Source organism: Saccopteryx bilineata, chromosome 1 (assembly GCF_036850765.1).
Source record: "Saccopteryx bilineata isolate mSacBil1 chromosome 1, mSacBil1_pri_phased_curated, whole genome shotgun sequence".
NCBI lineage: Eukaryota > Metazoa > Chordata > Mammalia > Chiroptera > Emballonuridae > Saccopteryx > Saccopteryx bilineata.
The window spans coordinates 44,103,372-44,130,020 of record NC_089490.1 but is presented as its reverse complement, the minus strand read 5'-3'; the positions used below and the strand labels follow the sequence as shown (position 1 = coordinate 44,130,020).

The following is a 26,649-nucleotide window of genomic DNA, read 5'->3' as shown; positions in this document are numbered from 1 at the left end:
ACGTGAGGAAACCGAGAGCTCTGTGGAAGAGGCTGCCCGGGACCTGCAAACCGAGCAGTGGAAGGAGCTGGAGCAAATGTAGGAAAAAGAAATGCCGACCCTGGAGCTGAAGCAAGCACCAGAGGAGGCGACCAGGTTCATGAGATTCGCTTAGAAATGGAGCAGCCGCTGGAGAAGGAATCACGGTTCGTGAGTTGCAGCTTGTCCTGGACGTTGTGGAGAGCCAGCAGTGGCGGGAGGCCGGGGCTGAGGCCAGAGCTGGGGCTGCATGGCCCGCAGAGCAGAAGGTGGCAGCAGCCCGGGGCTCGAGCCCAGCAGCGGGAGCTGGTGTTTTCAGTTCCTCTTTGAAAGATGAGGAGAATTGGGCTGGAGTTGTGATACGCAGTCTCCAGAAAATGAGAGCCCAGCAGCAAGGAGTACTTACACCACTGGTAGGTTTGTGATTTTGGGACATACGGGTGAGATGGAAATGCTGACTGCCATTGCCACATGCTCCGCTTTGGGACAGTGAAAGACCTGCCACTACGGCAGGGATGAGGGTGGTGGCTGAGGCCTCATGTGCTGGACTGATTCCTGGGCTATGACCGGAGAGAACACTGACTCCTTTGTTGGACAGACTTATGGATTTTGGACAATGTGAAATACCTTGATGGGGTTGGGGGGCGGCTTTGCTGGAGGACCTTTCCCTGCCCCAGGAAGCCTTGGCTAGAAAGAAGGCCGAGGACATTTTGCACTTTGGAGAAAGTGCTCAGACACTGGTGAAGTATATCTTTGTAATTGTTGAAATTGTATGATTTGTCATGTTGTAACTTGTGTAACGTGCCTAATTTCCTTGCACAGGAATGCCGGTGGTGTAGATTGTGTGTAGTAAAGTAATAAGCATAGGGGTGGATTGTTGGGCGGATAAAATATATTATGCTCACTTTGTTATAGATGGCGCTGCCCACGTGGAGGCCTGTCGCCTAGGTGATGATATTGGTTGCCCTTCTTGCTTGGGATGAATGTGATTATGTTAATATGTGTGGGGGGAGGGCTTTCGCTCCAAAAGGTTTTAAAAGGAAGAGAGATCACGTTGTTCCGGGAAAAGAGGGATTACGTTCTAGGAGGAGAGCAGAGAGGAGAGCAGAGAAAGGCCACATGAAGGAGAGGAGAGGCAGCCAAGATGGCAGAGTGCTGAAGGAGAAGCCAGTTTGTGCAGAGTTTGTGCAGAGAGGAGGAGATGGGGAACAGAGGTGAATAAGGCTGGTGAGCTAGAAGCCTTTGATTCTAGGAAACCTGGATACGTCAGTAGCTTTGTGAGCACTGAATGAGTGGGTTTTGGAGTTCAGTGGGTTTTACTTGCCTGTTGGGTGTAAGCTAGGATTAAAGCTAACTTCCCACCAGTTCTTGGCTCCGTTGTTTCATTACCGACTGTCCGAATCTAATGAGAACTTGCACGGGCCAGGCGGCTGTGATGGTGGCCGTGGCTACTGACCATACAAACCTATACTCAGAAGCAGATATTATTAGAGTAGGAATTTAAGCTGGGTTTTAAAGAATGGGAAGAATTCGGTTTGATAAATAGAATATACAAAAAATAAAAAATTCTAACAAGGACAACAGTAGAACCAAAAGAAAAAGCAAGAACACATCATCAGATTTCTTCAACAGGAAAAGCTGTCTCTCTATATAACCAAAACTGTATATAGTAAAAGTATCTGGAGGGAGGTCAAAGACACAGGATGAGGCCAGATGGCAAAGGTATTTGACTATCAATTAAAGGACAATAAATTTTTATGGTTCTCAGAGAACCAATGCAAATCACTTAGGAGAGAAGCACAATTATCAAAGCAATGTTCTGGGAAGAATATTCTGGATATACTGTGTAAATCAAAGGAAGAAAGTGACAGTGATAGGAAGATCAGAAATAAGCTAAAACCTCAGATACGGTAGGAGAAATGAAAATAAAAAGCAACGTAAGGAATGAACGAATGAGTGAAGAACTGATGGAATACAGAAGCAAGAGAAATAAAGAAATAAGAACCACACAACACTGCAAGCCTTTAAGATTAACTGGAACAATAACAATAACTAAGAAAGAAAGCTGGTCTGGACAATCAACTAATTATTTAAATCTTAGATTTGTCAAGTTGCAGGTAAATTGACATCTAACAATCTTAACATTTGCAAATACTACACATTAATAACTATGACTATAGCCAGAATTTTCCATATTGAAACCTGAAACAACTTCATAAATCCTTTTGTCCTGTTTCCATATGGTACATGTGCAGATTTTATTGATACTGCGACCAAGCATTGGTTAATTCTTATAGTCTCTTATTTATTCTACATAATGTTATCACACATACACACACACAGACACACACACACACACAATCTATACCTGGTCATATTTATTCCTTTCTCTTAACTTCTACATTGTATTAACATCCAGCTTTCTTTGCTTCATTGCTAAGCACTGTTCATAAAGCAACAAGATTTTTAATTACTTCACAGAGTTACTGAATATCCAAATATGAGTAGATAATGTAAAGCCATGTTAAAATTTCAGTGCCACAGAATCAACCTAACTAGCTGACTTCAGCCTCATAGAAAATACAAATAAAATGTGTGCCTAAAGATATCACCAATGCTTCATGTCAAGGATAGCTCAGGTAATGGTAAACCAATGAAGAAAGATCTCCAAGAGGCAATCTAAAAAAGGAACTGAAACTCACTTGAGAAGTCACTAGTGGAAAGATCAGGGGGGTGGACAACCATCTCCACAAAAACATAACTGAATGCATGACAGTAAATGAGTTTTCCTATGGAGAAAGACAAGCGCGAAAGGGCTAAGAATAAAGCTGTAGAACATTTCCAGTAGGAGGAAAAGGTAGAAAAATAGTAAAAACATCTATATAGAGAGAGATTAAATAAACAAAATAATAGATGTAGGACAGTAACTTTAGCTTCTTTTACAGAGAGAAAGCTCAAAACAGCTGTGGTTAGTGTCAAGTGAAGCAGGAAGATCAAGGAGGAGGAGGATGGAGAGTTGAATTTCGTCATTACGGGTAACTAGTGTTCTTCGAAAGTGCGAACTTAGCAAAATGATGCAAACAGAAATGAGTTAGTAGAGGAAAAAGTAAGGTAAAGAAATGAAAATGCAGGTAAAGACCTTGCTCAAGGAATTCAACTGCTAAAGGAAGATAAGAGCTAGCCCCAGAAGATAGTGGTTGGCACAATGTGAGTACTTAATAGCTTACTGGCTGAACAAGCAAACAAATAAATAGTCAAGTATAGGAGTGGAGAGCTGTATGTATGTTAAGAGAGAGGGTATGAGAGAGACGTTTTTATGGAAGGAGGGGGTGAAGCAACATGTTCAAATTAGAAGAAAGAGTTTAAAGATGCCTCCAAGTGCATACAAATTGTTTAATTAGGTGGAAAAGCAGGAAGGAAGGCTGAGAATGAAAATAAAGGCAGAACTAGCAACCTTCTCCCAATCAGCTCCTAAAACAAAAGGACAAACAGCAAGAAGTCACAGCAGAACACACTTAGAGATTGGGGTGACTAGAAAATTGGGGTGACTATTCTTTTGTAGTAACAGCAAACAACGATGTAAAAAGAGCTAGTTTTAAATATCAAACTGAGACTCATGGACACAGATAAAAGTGCAGTGTTGCCTGACTAGGCAGTGGTGCAATGGATAGAGTAGAGCTGGGATGCTGAGGATCCAGGTTCGAAACCCCGACGTTGTCAGTCTGAGCAAGGGATCATAGACATTAACCCATGGCCGCTAGCCTGAGCAAGGGGTCACTGGGAGCATAGAGTTGGCCTACATGAAACATACCTACCACCACAGAAATACAATATGCTTACATCTGAGAAAGGAGCAACCTCAATAGACAAGTGATGGAATTACCTAACTATTCATTTCAAAATGCATTAATAGCCAATATTACTAAAAATGAATTATTTTTCACAAATAGTCTCAGAAAATAATTCATTTACATTCAATAGTATCACACAATGAAATGATTTAGTTACTCTATTGTACATTTAGCAACCAATTCATCACAGAAGATTCACTAGAAAACTAAACTTAACAAAATAAAAAAGATATTCAAGGTACAAATATAGAGTTTTACACAATAAACAAATAGATTAATACTAACTAATACTGACAAGTTAACATTGTTGAGTGTTTAAAATATGCCAGGCACTGTTCTAAATGTGTTACCCATATTAATTTATTTGATCCTCACAGCAACCTACAGAAGTAAGCAAGGCACTATTACTATTCCTGTTTCACAAATGAAGAAACAGACACATGAAGTTAAGTATCCACCTGTAAACACCCAGGCCTAACTCCACAGTCCAACTGTAAGAAAAACTTTCTTAATCACTTTTTTCTCTTGCCTCTCTAGAATCGGTTGCCTTGAAATTTCCCCAGCTAAAATAAAGTTGTGTTCCATAGTTATAGAACTTGAGTTCTTCACCACTTACCTCCTCATTAATATTGTACAAAAGTTCCAGAATAATTTTTAAGAAACAACTTTGGATTTACTTGCAAGGAATACTGGATGGTACACCCATCTGTGTGATTAAGTCTTCTCTATTCTTTTTTTAAGTTAAACTTTACTGTCTACTCACAGGATGTTTTTAAGTGTTCATCCTAACCACACTTCTCATCAAAGAATACCTGGGAGAGGAGCTCTGTGGTCTCTGGAACCAGACAGGGCACTCTCTGGGCACAAGTACTAATCAGAAGTCTTACATTCCAAAACAAGTCTTATTTCAGGGAGTTGACAAGTGGAATCAAACAAGTAGTGTTCAAATACAATTTCAAAGACTGTACATCACTTAATAATTATTTTCAAAATCCTCACATTTTTAATAATACAATGGTATCTTGTGGCATGCCTGTAACCTATTCCATGGAAAACCCTCGGATCAGGAAGTTCTGCTCTAAGCTATAGGAAAAGAAGAGCCATCAATCTCAAATAACCTGCTATTCAACTCCTTTCAACAGCTTAGTTGAGAAAAGTAATATTCCTGGAGAACTGAATTGTCCAGGGATTTCATGTTCTGTCCTTAGTTTGGAATAAACCATTAAAAAGACAATACACTTTGGGATTCGAATGCTTTGTACCTGCATAACCCACTACAAACACCAAGCTACACTTTCAAGACAACTTTAAGAAACAACATCATGAAATCTGTTACCACAGTTACTCTGCTTTCTTGATATAACAAGTAAATTATCTCCTCAAGGATATTGAAAATAGATTGAGTATCATATTTTCTTACATGCCTCAGTCAGTAAAAAGCTCAAAAACTTATTTAAAACTGAATTAACAACCTCACACCTGTTGAATTAGCTATTATCAATAAGACAGGTAATAACAAATGTTGGAGAGGCTGTGGAAAAAAGAACCCTCATCCACTGCTGGTGGGAATGCAAATTAGTATAGCCATTATGGAAGGAAGTATGGTGGTTCCTCAAAATATTAAGAATAGAATTACCATTAGACCCAGCAATCCCTGTACTAGGTATCTACCTCGAAAACATTGGTATGTAAAGACACATACATTTCAATGTTCTTCGCAGCATTATTCACAGTGGCCAAGACATGGAAACAACCCAAGTGTCCCTCGATAGAGGACTGGATAAAGAAGATGTGGTACATGTATACAATGGAATACTGCTCAGCCATAGGAAATAATGACACAGTGACATTTACGACAACATGGATGGAACTTGATAACATTATACTGAGTGAAATAAGTAAGTCAGAAAAAGCTAAGAACTGTATGATTTCACACACAGGTGGGATATAAAACTGGTCAAGACTCATGGACACAGATAAAAATGAAGTGGTTACCAGGGAAGGAGAATGGGGAGGGAGGGGAATGGTATAAAAAGGGACAAATATAAGGTGAGAGAAAATGATTTGACTTTGGGTAATGGGTATACAACATAATCTACAATTCAAATGCTATAGAAACATTTACCTGAAACCTATGTACTCTTATTGATCAATGTCACCCTATTAAATTTAATTTTCTTAATAAAATTATTTTTAAACTGAATTAAATAAATTATGCTTGCCTTTATAGTCTGAAGAGCTCTATTTTTTCTTTGGAGTATTTTCAAGGTTTAATTTTATATATATATATATATATATATATATATATCTTTGCTATATCTATCTAGAATTTACTTTGGTATAAATATGTCTTCAGTACTGAAGTTTTACTTTCTTTAAACAAACCAATATATCTTTTTTAAAAATCACCCACTCCTCTGAGTATTCTATTCTTTCTACCCTTACCTCACCCCAATCATGCCAATTTTCTGTTTTTGTTTTTTTCTGATTGTGAGGTCTGTGTATCACTAAGATTCAACTACATATACTTGTGTATTCAGCATTCATACTAATGTAAAATATTTTGAAAAAGGCATAAAAAGGAAGTGTAATTTCACTGTGAATTATAAAATAAAACCAGTAGAAATAATCATTTATACATCAGCAGTCAATCATAATGATTAGAAAGTATGATTTTGAGAATTTAAGACTGTTATACTGGGAAAATGGCAAGCCCTTAAAATTACAAATTTCTAACAAAGCTAAATCATTCGACACAAGTTCAAATCAGAAATTAGAACATGTGCTAACTGGGCTGTCTTCCAACTATTAGGCCCTACTGGCAAATCAAGAATACCTCTCTTCAGAAAGGAAAATCCTCCCAATTAGTTCTTATGCTAGAGATGGTTTACTCTTTATCTTTACCCAGGCTCCCTCTACTGACAGGAAAACAAAACAGACTATGGAATTACACAGGCAAATTTCATCAACACAAGGAAAAAGCATTCATTTTTTAAATACTTCAAAATCAACGTTTTACATAAAAATATTTATAAGCTGACTTTACTACAGGCCCAAGAAGAAAAACACATTGTCAACTGACAATTCAAATAATACTCAAATTTTATATGTGGCACTTGTTGTTTCAACATGCTTCTTTTCAATATTAATCCTTAAATGCAAGAAAGATTTAAGATTTTAAATTCACTTTAAATATTTTTAATAATTTATCAGTAAGAAAGTGTTTACCTGTATCTGTTCTGGTGTCCATTGATCTAGGTTGACTGACTTGACCCTAGATATATGAACACCAAGATTTCTATGGATTCCAGCACATCTGATGCAAATAAATACACCAATATTCCAGGAAGCCCATCGGGGACCTAATTAAGAAGAAGAAACAAAGAAAAGCAAATATTAAAAACTATAATAAATATCATGACAGCATATAAACATCATTCTTGTTTTTTACTCAATTATAATGAAGGCTTACAGAATTTATGTGCCTCAAATTTTCAAATGGTACCAGCAACAGATGGCTAAGAAGACATGTGCCTTGGCTGTACAGAAAAGTTATAAATCAATGTTCAAGAACCTTAACGAGTTTACTAGTATTTCTTTCCTAGGAACTTTCCTCAAATCTAGGAATTCAAAACTAATTCACATGAACAGTTTTTCCACTCAGTGTAGCTGAACCTGGAGTAGTAATATCCCACAGTAAAAAGTACTCTCTGCTTAAAAGATTACTAACAAAAATCAGAAATTTAAAAAAATAAAACTTAGAAATCTGTAAGAAATAGACCACTAACCTAATAAAAATATGGACAGAAAAATATGAATGGATAATTTATAGAAGAAATATATGGCCAACTAATATAGAACCCTCACCGGCAATTAGGGAAAATGCCTTTTAAAACTATTACTTACAATCCCCATTCTGCATTCAACATACTAAAAAAAATTTTTAACTGATTAAGTTTTGGCAAGCATGAGAAACTAGAAGGACTGGCTCCAGAAGCCTATCAGATTAATCACGCCTAAAACCCTGAGATGAAGAAATACGCTATGTTAGTTCTTTGGGTCGTGGGCAAAAAATTCTGAAGAACACTGTAGAGAAATTCACATAAGTGTACAAAAATACACAAGTCTCAGCTGTACTATTCTTCATACCTTTGAATGTTTTTTCTGATTAATATTAAATATTCTTATGATTATTTGCATATATTCTTATATAATTAAAGTAAAAATGGAAAAATATCTGGAAATCATGTCAAATACAGGTTTATACTACCAGATTTATAAGAACCACTTGACTATAAAACTATATACAATAAGAAATATCAATTAAAAAAGCTTTCTGAAAAAATTTAGGCTTCTATTTTCAGTACATACTTTTCAGCTAAAGGTCAGAGACAATCTACAAAATAACATTGACACTAGTAAATTATAATGCAGTAAAACTAAATATATCCTTCCAATTTCCTTAGGAGATAGTTATGCATACATAATTTATGCCAAAATATCCTGCTTTTATCTTTAGACATGCCACCTATAAAGTGACAAACATCTGGGCCATGCTTTAAACTAGTTGTTTAATTGCTAACAGCATCAAAATGAATTTGAGGCCAAAAGACTGTACTGTCAACCTATTCTGCCACGTTGGAGCTGTATAAATTACACTGCATTAGTAAGAAACTAAGCAACAAGGTTCTCACCTGTTAAATGGAGTTAGGATTGGCTTCCCTCATTACTTAGGTGAGACTTGTATGAAAATTATGCTAAAAGTTTTAAAGCAATACTTAAGTACAAGTTATGTCATACTAACAAATTTTGAAAATCAAAATACAATACAGGCCCTGGCCAGATGGCCCAGCAGTAGAGCGTCAGCCTAGCGTATGGATGTTCCAGGTTCGATTTCCGGTCAGGGCACACAGGAGAAGCGCCCATCTGCTTCTCCCTCCCTCCCTATCTCTCTCTTTCTCTTTTCTTCTCCCACAATCATAGCTCAAATGGAGCAAAGCTGGCTCTGCAGCCTTGCCTCAGGCACTAAAATAGCTCGGTTGCCAAGCAACTGAGCAGCGGCCCAAACAGGAAAAGCATCACCTGGTAGGAGGCTTGCCAGGTGGATCCTTGTCAAGGAACATGGGGGAGTCTGTCTCTGTCTCCCTACCTCTCATATAAAAACAAAAAAGATGCTTTCTCTTCCCTAGAGAAGTTTCCACATTAGCCTGCAAAATAAGTAAATCTTAACTTCCTCAAAAACAATTCCCAAAAAGGCAGTAAGTCTAGAGCATGATGGGGAAACAAAAGATTTTCAAGGCATTTCAAGTATAGCTTCATTTTTATTCTTAAAATAGAATGATCCCTCTCAGAATATCTGCTAAGGGATCATAGCCAAATACAAATGGAGACTTTTCTCTACAGCAGTCTTCCCAATGTAGCAGATTTTATAGCTGAATGAATGAAATAGAAAGGATCACTTGCATATAATAAGGAATGTCAATGCAGGTAAAAAGCTAGCACCCAATACAGTGGTGCATTTTTACAATAACCAAAGACAATGTAAGGATTAAAATGTATAAAAGCACATACAACAATATAGAAAAAATGACATTAACTATTAAGCAAAAGATAATAGCCAGACATAATTAAATGGTAGGTGATGTTTAGGTTTTAAACAATTTAAGGCTATAAAAACCCTTTCACGCCTGACCAGGCGGTGGTGCAATGGATAGAGAGTAGGACTGGGATATAGAGGACCCAGGTTCAAGACCCCAAGGTCGCCAGCTTGAGCGTGGGCTCATCTGGTTTGAGCAAAGCTCATCAGCTTGGACCCAAGGTCGCTGGCTCGAGCAAGGGGTTACTTGGTCTGCTGTAGCCCCGCAGTCAAGGTACATATGAGAAAGCAATCAATGAACAACTAAGGTGTCGCAATGAAAAACTAATGATTGATGCTTCTCATCTCTCTCCCTTCCTGTCTGTCTGTCCCTATCTATCCCTCTCTCTGACTCTTTCTCTGGAAAGAAAAAAAAAAAAAAAAAACTCTTTCACTAATTCCTGAAAGGAAAAATCAAACAAAAAAACAAACTTATGGAAAACTTTAGCCCTAATTATTTAGCCCAAATCAAATAATAATGTAGTTTTGTCAATACATCTTTCTTTGAAATATAGATATATCTTAACAATATAGTTAGAAACCCCCCAAAATAGACTTTTAAAAGACTAACTGAAATTACAAATGTAATACCCACTCTAAAAAATTAGCCTTATGAATTTACATTAAATTGCCTTGATAATCGCTGCTCAACACGGAAATCATTTAGTTATTGGCATAAACTCCTCATATTCATTTATCAAACTACTCAATGAATACTTACCAACTCTGTGACAAATAAATGCTGGTAAAAGACCATAAACACAAATTTTGAATGCAGGAGGCCAAGCCAAGTACAAATAGGTTTAATCACTTAAAAAAACAATTTGAATAAATCCTTCCACCAATCTATTCTCTCTCCCTCTCTCATACATAAACACACACACAGAGGTTATCTATTTATATACATAATATAACTTATCTATGTGCGCATATACTCACACACATACATACAACACACCCTACTGCAGTATTTTAATCCACAGGTCATAACATATTAATTTAAGCTCAAAAAGTATTTACTTTTAGAAGAGAAAAATATGAGTGTATTACATGAAGGGCAAATATACACTGCTCACAAAAATTAGGGGATATTTTATCGCTTCATATTCATTTTTTAAATACCCCTTAACTTTTTGAGCAGTATAATTTTGTTAAACTTTAATGAAAAATCAATAACATGTAATGTGTACAGACACAAATACAAAGTCAAGTCATGCTATAAAATGTTTCTCTGGGTCACAGTCAAATAAGGCTGAAAAACACTATAAACAAACTTATTCATACTTGTATGCAAGAGTATTTACACAAGTACCAGAGTATTTATAGCAGCAGCATTTCTAAAAATGATCAGAAATAACAAATGTTCACAGTATGATTATCTCACCATCAGATGAAATATTACATAACAGTGAAAAGGAATAAACTACACATATCTCTATGAATAAAGCTTAAATATAACATGGAATAATCAATTCTAGCAATGTGTTATATATATGTAAGGGGCAAGGAGGACCCCAACGAGGGAGACAAAGTCTGCTGGAAGGCACACAGGTCTCACAGAGGCGGCAAAGCCTGTACTGAAATGTAAAGGCTGACCAGTAGACAGTACGCACAGAATACGTCAGGACAAATTCTTGGCAAATGTTAGAAAGGGTGTGGTATGGTAGGGGACTTTTGTATAGCTGATGGGTCAAGTATTAGAGCATACCTCTTATTCAGGAGATAAGAGGACGCCAAATAATAAAAGGCCTCTTATAGGAGATAACAGGCTAACTGGTTTACCCTGGCTCCTCGTGGAGAAGGCCCCTAACACCTCGTCCAAGTTCATCATGGTTCCCCCACTCACATACTATTATTATCTTTATGCCTCTCCATTTGTTACCCACCCTCTGCACCAATGTTTCTTTCTTAGGTCTCTGCATGCCTGGCTCACTTCGTTCTGTAGTCCTCAGTTCACATCTGCCAGCTCCTGAAAGACTTCCATAACTACTCTAGCCAGAGCTGACTCCCCCAGTTTATGACTCCATAAACACATATGACAATCTGTTTCAAAGTTCATGCAAAACTCTATGGTAAACAAACAGACATCTAGAGGATTTAATTATTTTAGCAACTAAATCTCAAACTAAGAAAAGTGAAAGAAATGCAGAGTAAGTCCTAGATCTTTATCTCTCAAACTTTAAAGTGTATACACATTTCTGGAGATATTATGAAAATGTAGATTCTAATTCTCTAGCCCTGGAGCGGTACCTGAGATTCTGTATTCCTAACAAGCAACCAGTGTGACTAGCTGCCATCACAGACCACATTCTGAATAGCGAAATTCTAGATTAGTCTTCATAAGGTCTTCAACTCAAACACTCAACATACTTCCTGATCTGCTTTCATTATTCTTATTGAGTATGTGATTTAAGCTGTGAAAATTAATTAAAACATACTAGTCTGCTGAGGAAGAAAAAACAAAGTGTATTTTGAATTCAAATATTGAGTGGTTTGAGTTATCTATGTCACTATTTCACTAAAAACAACAAAAAGGTTGGCTTCACCTAAACTAATTTTAATAATCTCATAATCACAATCACACTAAAGCAAAACTCCAGTAACAGGAGAGATGTGCTTATTGTTAGCACTTTGACTCATATCCATCATTTGTGAATACTTAGGAATACTAACAAATCAAACATACTCTGTTAAAGGACGGATAAATGTGGCAACAATAAGAATGGAAATGAACAAATACGAGAACCACAGAGAAAAACTGCTAAGTCTTAGAGAGTGGGAAACACAGTGATAAGGCAGAAGTCAGAAACCAAGATGGCTGCAAATTCTGCTTTAAATCTGGGACTTAAAGTATAAAGGTACTTACAGAGTGAGAAAACTTCACAGGAAGTCTGATGAATGCTTTAAATGACAATGACATATCGCAATGAAAATGTGCAGCAAGTAATTAGCAATTTAGGGCTAAACTTCAAACTGAAGATATATACACGAGCACTGACTTCAAGATAAAAGCTGCAGCCCCAAGAACAAGAAGAGAAAAAAAACCAAAGTACTAAGTCTTAGGGAGAAAATGAAAAGCAGTCAAAAACTCAGAGACGAGAATTTTAAAGAAAGATGGTCAACAGTTCAAAAATTTCAGAGAATTATCAATCCCTCCTAAATTATTATAAATTCATTTTACTTCTTTCCTCACAATACACAAGATTAGAGGCAGTAGAAACTAGATTTGACTTGGTTTTATTTGTTGGAGAAGGAAACGGTGAAGGATAGAGAATTTTGATAAAGGGGGAACAGAGGAGAGATTGAGGACAAACTCAACTGGGGTATAAAGGGTAATTCATAAGACTGCATCACAGCAGTGGAGGCCCCGAGAAAGAGATACATACCAAAGCAGTAAAAAGATTTGAAAGAGAAACTACCTGTATCAAAATATTGTTCAGGATCAAGGATGAAACTAGGAAGACACCTTTCTCTTCCGCTACCGCAAGGCCCTTTGCTCTTTACCCAAGACTGACCTGTCCTGCTCATATTCAGCTATGTTATAGGTTAGTAACTGTTGTGAATGACCAAGAGAAGCAAGCAGTGACCCAAGAAAACATGTTTTCCACATTGTAAGTTGAACTACATACTTGCAAAAGAACCTGTACTATGTGAAGATGGGTGGGGAAGGAGAGTACTTAGTGCAAAAAAAGCACGAGTGTCTTTTCATAATAATGGAAATGCTCTAAAATTCTTGAACTATATATCGCAGTGGAGTAAAACAAAGAGACAAGTTACAAGATGTACGGGATGTCAGACTGTGATCAAGGCTACGGAGAAAAAAATATTAAGAGGGTAAGGAGAGTAAGAAGTGTTTGTTTGTTTAAATATTTACTTAATTCAGTGAGAGGAGGGGAAGCAGAGACAGACTCCCGCATCAGCCCTGACCAGGATCCACCCGGCAAGCCCAGTAGGGGGTGATGCTCTGCCCATCCTGGACATTGTTCCATTGCTCAGCAACCGAGCTCTTCTTTGCACCTGAGGCGGAGGCCATGGAGCCATCCTCAGCGCCCAGAACCAAATCACTCGAATCAAGCCATGGCTGCAGGAAGGGTGGCAAGGGGGTGAGGTGTGAGAGAGAGAGAACCAGGAGGGGGAGGAGTGGAGAAACAGATGGGTGCTTCTCCTGTGTGCCCCGACCAGGAATTAAACCAGGGACATCCACACGCCAGGCTGACATTCTACCACTAAGCCAACCAGCCAGGTCCAATGAGAAATGTTAGAAAAAATATGGGCTGATATTATAAATATAATGGTCAAAAAACATAACAATGATAATATGACACTTGAGCAGAGTCCTAAAGCAAGAAGCCAACTAGTAAAATATCTAAGGAAAGGTTTCCTGAACACAGGAAATAGCCTAGCAGGAACAGGTCCTCACATTATTCCAGTAAGATAAAAACTATGGCACAGGAAGAGGTGAAAGAACACAGAGCTTTGGACAACAGCTAACAGAAAACAAAGAAGGGTAGCAAAAGTGAAAATATAGGCTGAAGACCCTACAGAGAACCTTGACTCCTAGATTTGATTTTATACTCCTGGCAACAAGGAGTCACCAAATGATTTTAGAAAGGCCAGTGAAATGAATAAAATCATAGCTTAAGAAAATATAATCAATAAATACTCAATTTATTCAGTTTGCACTTAACTACACCTGAACAAAAAGTAACTTGCTTTTTTCTTCATCTTTATTTTTATTTTATTTTTTCAGTGAGGGAGAGACAGACAGACAGAGAGATAAGAAGCATCAACTCATAGCTGCAACACTTTTGTTGTTCACTGACTGCTTTCTCCTATGTGCCTTGACCAGGGGGCTCCAGCAAAACCAGTGGACCTTCGGCTCAAGCCAACGACCTTGGGCTTCAAGCAAGTGACCTTTGGGCTCAAGCCAGCGACCATCGGGTCATGTCTATGATCCCATGCTCACCCCGGCGACCCCACGCTCAAGCTGGTGAGACCATGCTCAAACCAGATGAGCCCACACTCAAACTAGCCACCTTGGGGATTTGAACCTGGGTCCTTCCTCAGTGTCCCAGGTCAATGCTCTATCCACTGAGCCACCACCTGGTCAGGCACTTTTTTTCTCTACCTTTAGATGTTGACTCAATACCAACTTTCAGCTTGAAGTGGAAAAGATACTTTAGTTTGTGTCTCTACATATTAAAATGGTTGCTTTTTAAAAAGCCTTGATATGCTTTATTTTGCAACTTTACCATGAAGAATACAAAGATTAAGTCAAATTCTGTACCAGTTTGAGAACAGCAAGCTATAATTACATAAACAGATGTTTCAAACAGTACAAAATAGAATGAAATCTTTCAAACATGAAATATTTAATAATATGCCACAGAATATAATCAAATGTTTTCATCTGATGTGGAAAAAATTTGTGATATCAGCAGATAGCAAAATAACATCAAATTTAGAATGAGCACATCATAAGAGATTTCCTCTGTAAGTTCAGTTTTCAGCAAATGGGGAGGACTGATTTAGTAACTTGTTTTGCATCATTTAGTCAGCAGAGTTAGGCTTGGAAGTATCACTGGAACAGAACAGCAGCAACATCAATAGTTGTCCTTTTCTCTATGTTGTGTTAGTAATTTTAAGTATTACATAAACAGATGCTCTAAAATACTTAAGTATAACTATTGTAAAAATAACATATAAAGAAAAATTTCAAAATGGAGTTAGAGCTGCCATCCCAGGGGAATTACCTTGCATGTCTTAACTCCTCAAATCTTTGGAATCTTTGGACAGGGCCACAGCAACATTGAATTCCAAACAACTGTTTATAAAGCTAACAGGAAAGCAGACTTCCTGACTATGAGGGCTAAAAATTAGGATTATTCTTTAGAATTAGCACCAATTCTAAGGAAGCTAAAGAAAAACTTAGCTTATTTGCACCTATAGAAATTCTTTCCTTGGCTTATCAGCACCAATAGAAAGAAATCCCTTCCTTCTATTTATGGAATTATTTCCCTTCCCTTTCTTATAAATACTCCTTGCCTTGACCTCATAATCAGTACTCTATTTGAGTCTCTGCCTGAATCAGTGCTTCCCAGATAGCTATGCTTTGATCTAAAGTAAATGTTTGTTGCTTTTCATTTTGGCTTTTTATTTTCTAGGTTAACACTACTCTCTTCAAAGAGCCTAGGAAAAGTTTTAGTAAAAAGAAGCAAAAGGCTTAAAGTAATTTTTCATGCATATTTTTCTACTAAAATACTATACTGAATTCCATGTCTAAACAATATAAAGGGGCAAACATTTACTAAATTTACACTGTTGACTAAAAAACTAACAAAACCAAACAAAATATATAAAACAACATTCCTGAAGAGACTGGAAATCAAGAGATGAAAACAAAACTAGGTGTGTAGCCTACAGGGAACTCAGCTTCTTCTGCCTGGGGCATTTCCAGGCCACAGTACAGGGAAGATAAACCCAGAAGCGGTCCAGTGGTCTCCCTAACTAGAAGAGATGGAGCTGGGAGTCCACAGAGACCAAAGTGACTAATTTCATTAGGAAGAGGGCAAGAGAGAGGAGAGGGATGCACAGAGAACTACTTAAAGCCACAGAAGGTCACCTCTGAGTATTCAACCAAGTACTAATACACACAAGTGAGGAAAACACAGAAAGTAGAGAAAGAACCACCCAAAACAATTAGATGGACAATCTTAAAGCTCAAAACCAGTCAGGAAGAGTGTCTATGGCCATCAGCCAGACTAAATACCTCATTATCTGTGGAGCATTAGATGTGGTATTCAGAATAACTTTGCCTTACTAGTGGGAAAAATAAACTCTAGTTTCACCTAACAAAACTTAAAAAGCAAGATCTTCAAGCAGATATTTCCAAATGAAAGAAAAAGGTCAAAAATATTTATAGAAATACAAAAAAAAAAAAGTCCAGAACCAGTAAGCCAAATTCACCAATAAGGAAAATATGAGATATAAGGAGGAGAAAAGTCAATCAATTGAAACTGCGCCCAAAATTACAAAATGATACGATGAGTAGGTAAGAATATTAAAACTATTGTTATCTGTGCCTTGCACATATCCAACAAGCTATAGGAAAGACTGAACAAGTTAAATTACGACATGGACTAGAATATGAATATATTGTATACATCTTCCAAATCAAACTGCTAGAGATACAAACTATAAAGCCTGGGATAATAAACTGGACAGGATTAACAGGAGGTTATACAATACAGAAATATAGATTAAAGAATCTGAAAACAAAGCAATATGAAACACAAAGAGCAAAAAATGCAATAGTTTTAGCAGCCTAATAAACTTATAATTAGAATCCCTGAATTAGGATAAAGTAACATTAAAAAGTACTTAAATAATTGCAGAAATATTTCAAAAAATTTGAAAAATATGTAACTGCAGGACCAAGAACCTCAAAGAATACCAACATAAGCAACATAAAGAAAATCACCTAAAGTTATATTATAAGTTGCTTAAAACTAGGGATGAATAGTATGGGGGGGACACATTACTGTATTTCCCCAAGTATAAGATGCACCCTTTTTTGAAAAATTTGCGGTATAAAAACTGATGCGTCTTATACAGTGGTGTAGTTTTTTTCTACTTGCATTCCCCACTTTTTCATACTTGTCTTTTTTTCACATTTTGGGCCCCCGAAATTAAGGTGCATCTTATATATGGGAGTGTCTTATGCATAAGGAAATACGGTATGTATAAAGGAACTAATATAATATGTCAGATTTCTCATTAGTAACATTGCAAGGTAGAAGTTAGTGAAACATCTTAAAAGTACTGAAAGTAAAATACTCCCCACCTAAAACTGTTTACCATATTAAAATATCTTTCAAAAACAAAGGTGACATAAAGAGCAGGACAGATATCAATGACATAAGGAATAGAAAAACAACAAAGAAAGTTGATAAAAATAAAAGGTGATTTTTGGAGAATATCAATAAAACTGATAAACCTCTAGCCCAACTGATTAGGGGAAAAAGTGAAAACACAAATTATCAATATCAGAAATGAGAGAAGTGACATTAGCACAGATTTGACAGTTACTAGAAAGATGTCAATTCTCTCCTAAATAATGGCTCAAAGCAATTCCAATAAAAATCCAGGAGATTATTTTGTGGAAATTGACAAACCGATTCTAAAAATTAATATGGAAGTTCAGGGGACCTAGAATAACAAAAATAAGTTTGAGAAAAAGTTAAGTTGGAGCCTGACCAGTGATGGTGCAATGGATAGAGTGGTGATCTGGGACAGTGAGGATCCAGGTTCAAAATCCCAAGGTCACTGGCTTGAGCAGAGGCTCACCGGCTTGAATGTAGGACCATAGACATGACTCAGTGGTCACTGGCTTGAGCAATGGATCACTGGCTCAGCTGAAGCCTCCCCGCCCACCCCACCCGCAACCCCACCCCTGGTCAAGATATGTTTCAAAAACAGTCAATGAATAACTGAAGTGACACAACTACAAATTAATGCTTCTCATCTCCTTCCTTTCCTGTTTCTCACTCTCTCTTGAAGATATAAAATAAAAATTAAATTAAATTAAAATGGAGAAGCAATTATAAGGAAAAAAAAGCTGGAAAGTTGAGAACTTATACTACCTGACTTCAAGACTTATTATTAAGTTAGAGCAATAGACATTGTAATATTGGCATGAAAATAAGCCAATGAAACATAATGAAATCCAGAAATACTCCCAGACATACAGTCAATTAATTTTTAAGATAATAAATATCAGGGGAGAAAAAAATAATCTTTTCAGGAAATGATGCTGAAAGAATTAACTATCCATGTGCAAAAAAAAAAAAATTAAATTTGATCCATGCCTTGTATCATGCAAAAAGCACCTCAAAACGGATCATGGCCAAAAATACAGAACTATGAAACTTTCAGAAAACAACATGGAAGGAAATCTTCAGGACTTGTGTTAGGAAAGAGTACTTAGACTTGCCAAAACACAATCCATAAAAGAGAAAATTAATAAATTGGACCCCATTAAGACCAAAAACTCTGCTCTATAAAAGACCATGTGAAGATGATATAAAGACAAGGTACCGCCCTGGCCAGCTGGCTCAGTGGTAGAGCGTCGGCCTGGCGTGCAGAAGTCCTGGGTTCGATTCCCAGCCAGGGCACACAGGAGAAGCGCCCATCTGCTTCTCCACCTCTCCCCCTCTCCTTCCTCTCTGTCTCTCTCTTCCCCTCCCACAGCCGAGGCTCCATTGGAGCAAAGATGGCCCGGGTGCTGGGGATGGCTCCTTGGCCTCTGCCCCAGGCGTTAGAGTGACTCTGGTCACAGCAGAGCGACGCCCCGGAGGGGCAGAGCATCGCCCCCTGGTGGGCGTGCCGGGTGGATCCCGGTTGGGCGCATGCGGGAGTCTGTCTGACTGTCTCTCCCCATTTCTAGCTTCGGAAAAATACAAAAAGACAAGGTACCAAGTAGAAGAAAATATTTGTATTTAACTAACAAAAGGACTAGTAGCTAGAATATATAAGCACTTTCAAAACTCAAGAGTATTTTGATAGTGAAGTAGGCAGGCTATCCATGAGTAGGGGGAGTTATATGGAAAGTCCTTCGATCTTATACACAATTTTGCTATAATCCTACAACAGCTCTAAAAAAAAAAAGTCTAGTAAAAAAAATCAACAATAACAAAAAATCCAACTAGAAAATGAAGAATGAGAATTAAACTGCTGCAAGATGGGGAGGGTAGGTAAATACGGTTTTACATGCCTCCCACAACCACATTGCAATTACAACAAACTACAAAAAACATTCAGACCCACCTGAAATTTAGCTGAACAGCAGTCCTACCACTAAGAATATAAAGAAGACCATTGAGAATTATAGGAAGGGCAGAGACACTGGATAGACTGGTCCCACATCCACACATGGCAGTTAAAAATCAAGAGCAGTATCTCAGTGGCAAAGGTCCACCCTGAAGAGCAGGAGTTCAGCCCCACACCAAGCCCCACCAGCACAGGATTCCAGTGCCAGGAAGAGAAGTCTCTGTAACTTCTGCTGTAAAGCCAGCAGGGATTGTGGCTGAAGGAGATGAAGGGCTGCTGGAGTCCCCAGCAGCTCCTCTTAAACAGCCCATCCAGGGACTTAGTCGGACTCCCTTTGAGCTCCAGTACTGGGGTAGCAGCTTGAAAGGGACCAGGGACAGATGGGGAGGAACTGAATTGTCTGAAATCAAGATGAGAACTGGAGGAGCAATTTTCTCCCAGACAAAAGTGCTGGCAGAGGCCACTGTTCCTTTACTAAGCCTTCACTGCACAGAGCTCCTGGGCAGGCACCATATCTGAATCTCCATCAACCTATCTATCACTGACCTTTCAACTCCATCCTGATGATTTCCTAAGATCCTGCTCCACCCAACATGTGGCCCCACCCAAGCTGTTTCCAGTGTTTTTATTTTCCTTACAATCCGCCTATCTTCAGCTCATGCTTCAGAATTCCCTAAAATCTCTCAAACAAGCAGCATCTGAACTCAGGTACTGTGAACCTCTCGCTAAGCCTGGCACTAGTGACAAATGGCCTTGGTTTGCAGCTTGTCGTCTCCTGGGTACCTCCAAGTCCAGCACAAGCAGCAGTCATCTGCAGATCACTTTGTAGCTCAACCTAGGTGACCCAGGGAAGGACACAGGTGGCAACTGACCTTGGCCTGCACCTCCAAGGAGGCCCCAGAGCTACCTCCACAAATGACTCACTCGGGCGTGGACTTAGTGGGCACTGGAGCCCTGATAAGGAAATCTTGCTCCATAAGGTCGGCCCCCCACACAGCTGATCCTCCACGGTGGTCTTAGTCCTCGGAGCCAATCAGCCTTGGGGGTAAATCCTTCCCACTGACATGCCAACAGCAATCAAGGCTCAACTACAACAGAGGGTGTACACAACCCACAGGGGACAGGGGTGAGGGGTGGCACACCTGGAGCACCCAGCTAGGGTGATCTGGAAGGCAGTGCCACTGGAACATACAGAAGACCTACCACATAAGGCCACTCAATCAAGTCCAAAAGACATACCAACTCTATCTGGTACATAGAAACCAACACAGGGGGGCTGCCAAAATGAGGGGGGTAAAGAAATATGCATATAAAAGAACAGAATAAAAGTCCAGAAAAAGAACTAAATAAAATGGAGACATACAATCTTTCAGATGCAGAGTTCAAAACAATGGTTATAAGGATGCTCAATGACCTTAAGGAGAACTTCAGAAAGAGACAAGAACATAAAAAAGGAAGTAGAAAGCATAAAAAAGAACCAGTCAGGGCCCTAGTGGGGTAGCTCAGTTGGTAAGAACGTTGCCCTGATATGCCAAGGTTGTCGGTTCAAACCCCAGTCACGGGACATACAAATATCAACTAATAAATGCATAAATAAGTCGAATAACAAATTGATGTCTCTCTCCTTAATCTAAAAAAATATCAATTAAAAAAAGTCAGGAATGAAGAATACATAGTCTAAAATGAAGACTACATAACAAGGAATCAACAGTGGAGCAGATAAAACAGAGAATTAAATCAGAGATTTGGAAGATACGAAAGCAGAAAACACCCAATCAGAACAGCAAAAAGAAAGAAAAATCCAAAAAAATGAGGATAATATAAGGAGCCTTGGAGACAACTCCACGTGTACCAACATTCACATCATGGGGGTGCCAGAAGGAAAAGAGAGAGTCACAACATATTTGGAAAAAAAAATGACAGAAAACTTTCCTAATCTGGTGAAGAAAATAGACATACAAGTTCAGAAGAACAGAGAGTCCCAAATAAGATGAACCCAAAGAAGCCCACAACAGGACACATTATAATTAAAATGCTAAAGGTTAAAGACAAAAAATCTTAAATGCAGCAGTTTTCACAGGGGAGTTCCCATAAGATTGTCAGTTGACATCTCAACAGAAACTCTGCAGGCCAGAAGGGACTGGCAAGAAATATGCAAAGTGATAAAAAGCAGGGACCCAGAACCAAGATTCCTCTACTCAGCAAAGCTATTATTTGATACCGAAAGACAAGTAAACAGCTTCCCAGACAAGGAAAAGCTAAAGGAGTTCATTGTCACCAAGCCTGTATTACAAGAAACATTACAGGGTCTTTTTTAAGACAGAAGGAGGGTTGGGGGATGGGTGGGAAAAGGTGAAGGGATTAAAAGGTACAAATTGGTAGTTACAGAATCATCACAAGAATGTAAAGAACAGCAGAGGGATAATCAATAAAACTGCAATAACTATGTATGGTGAAGATGGGTACTAGGTATATTGGGGTGATAACTTAGTAAGCTATACAATGTCTAATTACTGCATTATACACCTGAAACTAATATAATTTTGTATGTCAATTATAATTGAAAAGTAAAGTTAAAGTCATAAACATATGAAACACTAACAGATATTTCGCTTAAGAGTATATTACAGATGGCATATAATAAGCACATGAAAAGATGCTCAACACCATTAGCCATTAGGGAAATGCAAATCAAAACCAATATCACTATTACTACACACCAAACAAAATGGCTAAAATAAAAGACAGTGACACCACCAAATGCTGACAAAGATGTGAAAGAATTGGATCACTCACATGGTTATTGGTAAGAACGTAAAGTAATACAGCCATTATAAAACAGTTTGACAATTTTATGATTCAAAACATGCAATTACCATACAATCCAGCAACTGCACCACTGGGCATTTACCAGAGAAATAAAAACTTATTTACAAATAAAAACCCATACACAGTAAAGAGTTTTATTTGTAATAGTGAAAAAATAGAAATGACCCAAAGGTCCTTCACCAGGTAAATGGTTAAATTATGATCCATAGATATATATATACATACATACCATAAAATTTTACTTATTAACAAAAAGAGAAGAACTATTAATGCATGAAACAACTTGGAAATCTCCAAAGAATTACACTGAGTAATAAAGCCAATCTCAAAGATATCATGTGAGGCCCTGGCCAGTTGGCTCAGTGGTAGAGCATCAGCCTGGTGTGCGGGAGTCCTGGGTTCGATTCCCGGCCAGGGCACACAGGAGAAGTGCCCATCTGCTTCTCCACCCCTCCCCCTCTCCTTCCTCTCTGTCTCTCTCTTCCCCTCCCGTAGCCGAGGCTCCACTGGAGCAAAGATGGCCCGGGCGCTGGGGATGGCTCCTTGGCCTCTGCCCCAGGCGCTAGAGTGGCTCTGGTCGCAACAGAGCGATGCCCCGGAGGGGCAGAGCGTCGCCCCCTGGTGGGCGTGCTGGGTGGATCCCGGTCGGGCGCATGCAGGAGTCTGTCTGACTATCTCTCCCCGTTTCCGGCTTCGGAAAAATACAGAAAAAAAAAAAAAAAGATATCATGTGATTCCATTTATATGATATTTTTGAAATGAGAAAATTTTAGAAGTAGAAACAGATTAGTGTGGGGGGAATATGTGACTATAAAGGCAAACACAAGAGATCCTAGTGGTTATGAAACTGTACTATATATTGAATGGTGGCACATATATGAATCTACACATGATAAAATTATTCAATATATAGAACTAAATACACACACAGAAAGTAAAAGTGTAGAAATTACAGTAAAATTGGTAGATCCCATCAATGTCAAAATCCTAGTTAGGACATTGTACTATCACCTTGCAAGATGTTACCATTAGAGAAAGCTGAGTAATATGTCTCTTTTTTTTAAACCAAACAACATATTTTAAACTATGATTCACACTGTCATAAAGTCTTTCCTTACATAAACTATGATATATAGTTTTCTTTCCACCCCAAACATGCACCAAAAAAAGAAGCTATTACCTCAATTAAATAGCACAGAAAAAATATGATTGTATTTTAACTTTAATCTTCAAAGCAGAGTGAAAACACTAGAAATATTTAATGTTCTACATTGAGAAGACTATACTGTAATCATCTGGCAATAAATATAAGGTACGTAGCAAAAAATATTAACTAAACTAAAATCCTCAGAATCCCTTACTTGGTTAACTGGGGTTCTTTCTTTTTTCTTTTCTTCTTTTTCTTCTCTTCCTTCCCTTCCCTCCCTCCCTTTCTTCCTTTTTAGTGAAAGAAAGAGAGAGAGAGATAAGATGTGGCGCTTTAGTTGTTTATTGATTGCTTTCTCATATGTGTCTTGACCAGGGGGCTCCAGCCGACCCAGTGACCCCTTGCTCAAGCCAGTGACCTTGGACTTCAAGTCAGCAACCATGGGTCATGTCTCTGATCCCACACTCAAGCCTGCAACCCCGCACTCATACAGAATGAGCTCGCGCTCAATCCAGCAACTAAAGGGTTTTGAATCTTATTCGTCAGCATCTCAAGTTGACACTCTATCCACTGCCCCACCACCTGGTTAGGCTGGAGTTCTTTATTTAAAACTGGTTTTATGTAAAAGTACATGGAAAAGAAAGAAATTCATTGCAAATTTAAGCACAATTACTTCGTGAAAATTATTATCCTTATGTTAAATTTAAAAATTAGAAAAGCACTGTCAATTGCACTTCCTGTGATATTGTTTAATATGCCACAGTAGCTACTAGCTACATGTGGCTATTATGCCTTGATATGTGGCTAGCAGAATGAAATAAATGAATATTTAACTTCAGTTAAATAACCACAAATTACTAATGGCCACAACACTGAACAAGGCAGATCCAAAACTTATAGAAAATTTCAAAAGTAGTAATACAAACACATGAGTCTCCATGCAAGCATCAAGGTGAGGATATCAAAAAAACAGTCTTATAGGTGAAAAAACTGAGGCTCAAAGAAGTTAAATAACTTGCTCAAGGTCACACAGCTGAAATTATAAAGCTGTGTGCAGAGATTTGAAAAACTGCAACAAATGAAAAGTGTCAGCATCTTTAGTTCAGCATCCTCGGCTGTGGATATACAGATTGTTCCTCTGCAAGAACAACTTAAGAATGCTTGGAACTATATGTTGAACAATTACACAAAGTTCCAGATTGCAACACGGGGATCCCTGATAGTTCACAAGGCCCTTTATTTCTTACTCTGTTTACCTAGGTTTTTGTTTCAATTTATACCTTACATGAAAAAGTACAAAACTCAAAAAAATAAATAAGAAACATGGGCCCTGGCTGGTTGGCTCAGTGGGGCTCAGTGGTAGAGCATCGGCCTGGCGTGCAGGAGCCCCGGGTTCGATTCCTGGCCAGGGCACACAGGAGAAGCGCCCATCTGCTTCTCCACTCTCTGAATGAGGCTGCAAAATCAGGACTAGCCAGCATCAAGAATTTCCACTCTTCTCTCGAGCTGACCAGTGTGAGGTGATTTTCTTCCTTTGAGAAGTCCTTTTGGATTCCAGTGCACTACTGGCATCTATAAATTAAGGTATTCTGAATTGATGTAAGTGGAATATTTTAGTCTAATGGTTTTCAAGTTTCTTGAATTTTCTTAAAAATGAAGCTATAGTATTTCTTCTATTTATCTTCAAATTTTTGAAAATCATGTGTTTATTAAACTTAAAGCTGTATCTTGAAACTTTGTGAGCTGACTTGTATTTTTTTAATTTTTTTCATTTATTATTTATTTATTTATTTATTTATTTTATTCATTTTAGAGAGGAGAGAGAGAGGGAGACAGAGAGGAGAGAGAGACAGGGGGGAGGAGCTGAAAGCATCAACTCCCATATGTGCCTTGACCAGGCAAGCCCAGGGTTTCAAACCAGCGATCTCAGCATCTGACTTGTATTTGTACTTTGAAAAATTAGAATAAATGTGGGTTTTTTGGTCTGATTTTTTTAAAAAAAAATACAAACACACACAATGTATAATAATCATGCAAGTACTAAGTCATGATGTGTCAGCCATGGCCTTCTGGGAAGAATTACTTGTGCAGGCTTCCCTTAAAAGAATATGTTCTTTTCAAACAATAAAAGTGTTTTTCCAAAATTTTATGGCCACCTCTATAATGTTATAGAGTATTATTTAATTCCAAGAATCACTGAAGGGACTGGATTATGGGCAATAATGCATTTTAACCAGCAGAGGGCAGATACGTTAAAACATCACATACTAATTTCATTTAAGTCCAATTGTACCAAATCAAGACACTAGTGTATTTACTTTCACAAAAGTAATTGTACTTCTTCCGAGTAAGAGAGAAGGTACCCTAAAAATAAATGTATCAAAAATAAACTGACAGGCTCCCCAGAACCGGTTTTTGTCCATTTTATCAGTTTATTCAAGTTAATTATAAAAAATAAAATAAAATAACACTGACAAATAAAATGTCACCTGAGCCTTATTTTCAAGGCCATTTACAAATATATTAACAATACTCCTTAAGCTGCAAAATAAATTGTAAGCTATTTTCTCCGAGTATAAAAACTGTCAGAATTCCATGGGAAAATAAAACACTCATTTCAAAAGTAAACTAAATGCAGAAAACAAAACAAGCAATGAAATGTTGCAAAGATGTAAAAAAGCGGCAAGGGTCTGCCTGAAAAAAACCTAAGAAACTGTGCCAACATATTACAACGCACTTCCTTGACTCGCACAGCAATTAGAAAACAGGTTCTGAAGCAGTTTGGGTTCGGTTTCACACAGTCTTTCATAACAGCTCAGAAAATAATTTCAATGTCTACCAAAATAAAATGCCTTTCCTAGTCCCTCTCACCTCCCCATTGCGTTGAACTCTCCCGATTACAACCATTTGTTACACCCCCCTCTCCTGAGGCTTGTGTTCTGGTTCTCCTTGCAGTCTTAAAGGCCCTCATTTAGTTCCCTCCGTGATCTTGCTTCCTACGGCTGCCTCCCTACCGTCCTAGTCATAGACCCTCTGGTCTACAAATGTCTAACTCACTCGTGGCTGTGGCAAACATTTCTGTGCAAATGACTCCCAAATCAACAATTACCACCTTATCTATCCCCTACCGTAACTCTGCCTGGTACCTTATACCTGCCTCCAGGAATGTAAAGAATATGTGCACCATTCTCCCTACCTAGAATAACTTTGCCACTCTTCTTTAAGTTTGGTTCTACTCTTTTTTTTTTTTTTTTTTTTGGTTCTACTCTTTTTTAAAAGCCCTTCCCCAACTGCCGCTCTTAGTGATTTTAACTTTCTCTGAACTGCTGTAACACTTAACG

The 26,649-nt window shown here is 38.1% G+C and overlaps 1 protein-coding gene across 2 annotated transcripts in view; it reads right to left on the bottom strand.

Moving 5' to 3' along the window:
* SMAP1 (small ArfGAP 1) overlaps nt 1-26,649 on the bottom strand; it is a 155,689-nt gene that overhangs the window by 96,830 nt on the left and 32,210 nt on the right. For both annotated transcript variants that reach the window (XM_066253295.1, XM_066253302.1), the window contains exon 2: nt 7,098-7,231. In XM_066253295.1, coding sequence (XP_066109392.1) covers nt 7,098-7,231 — 134 coding nt within the window. The remainder of the gene's footprint in view (nt 1-7,097; nt 7,232-26,649) is intronic.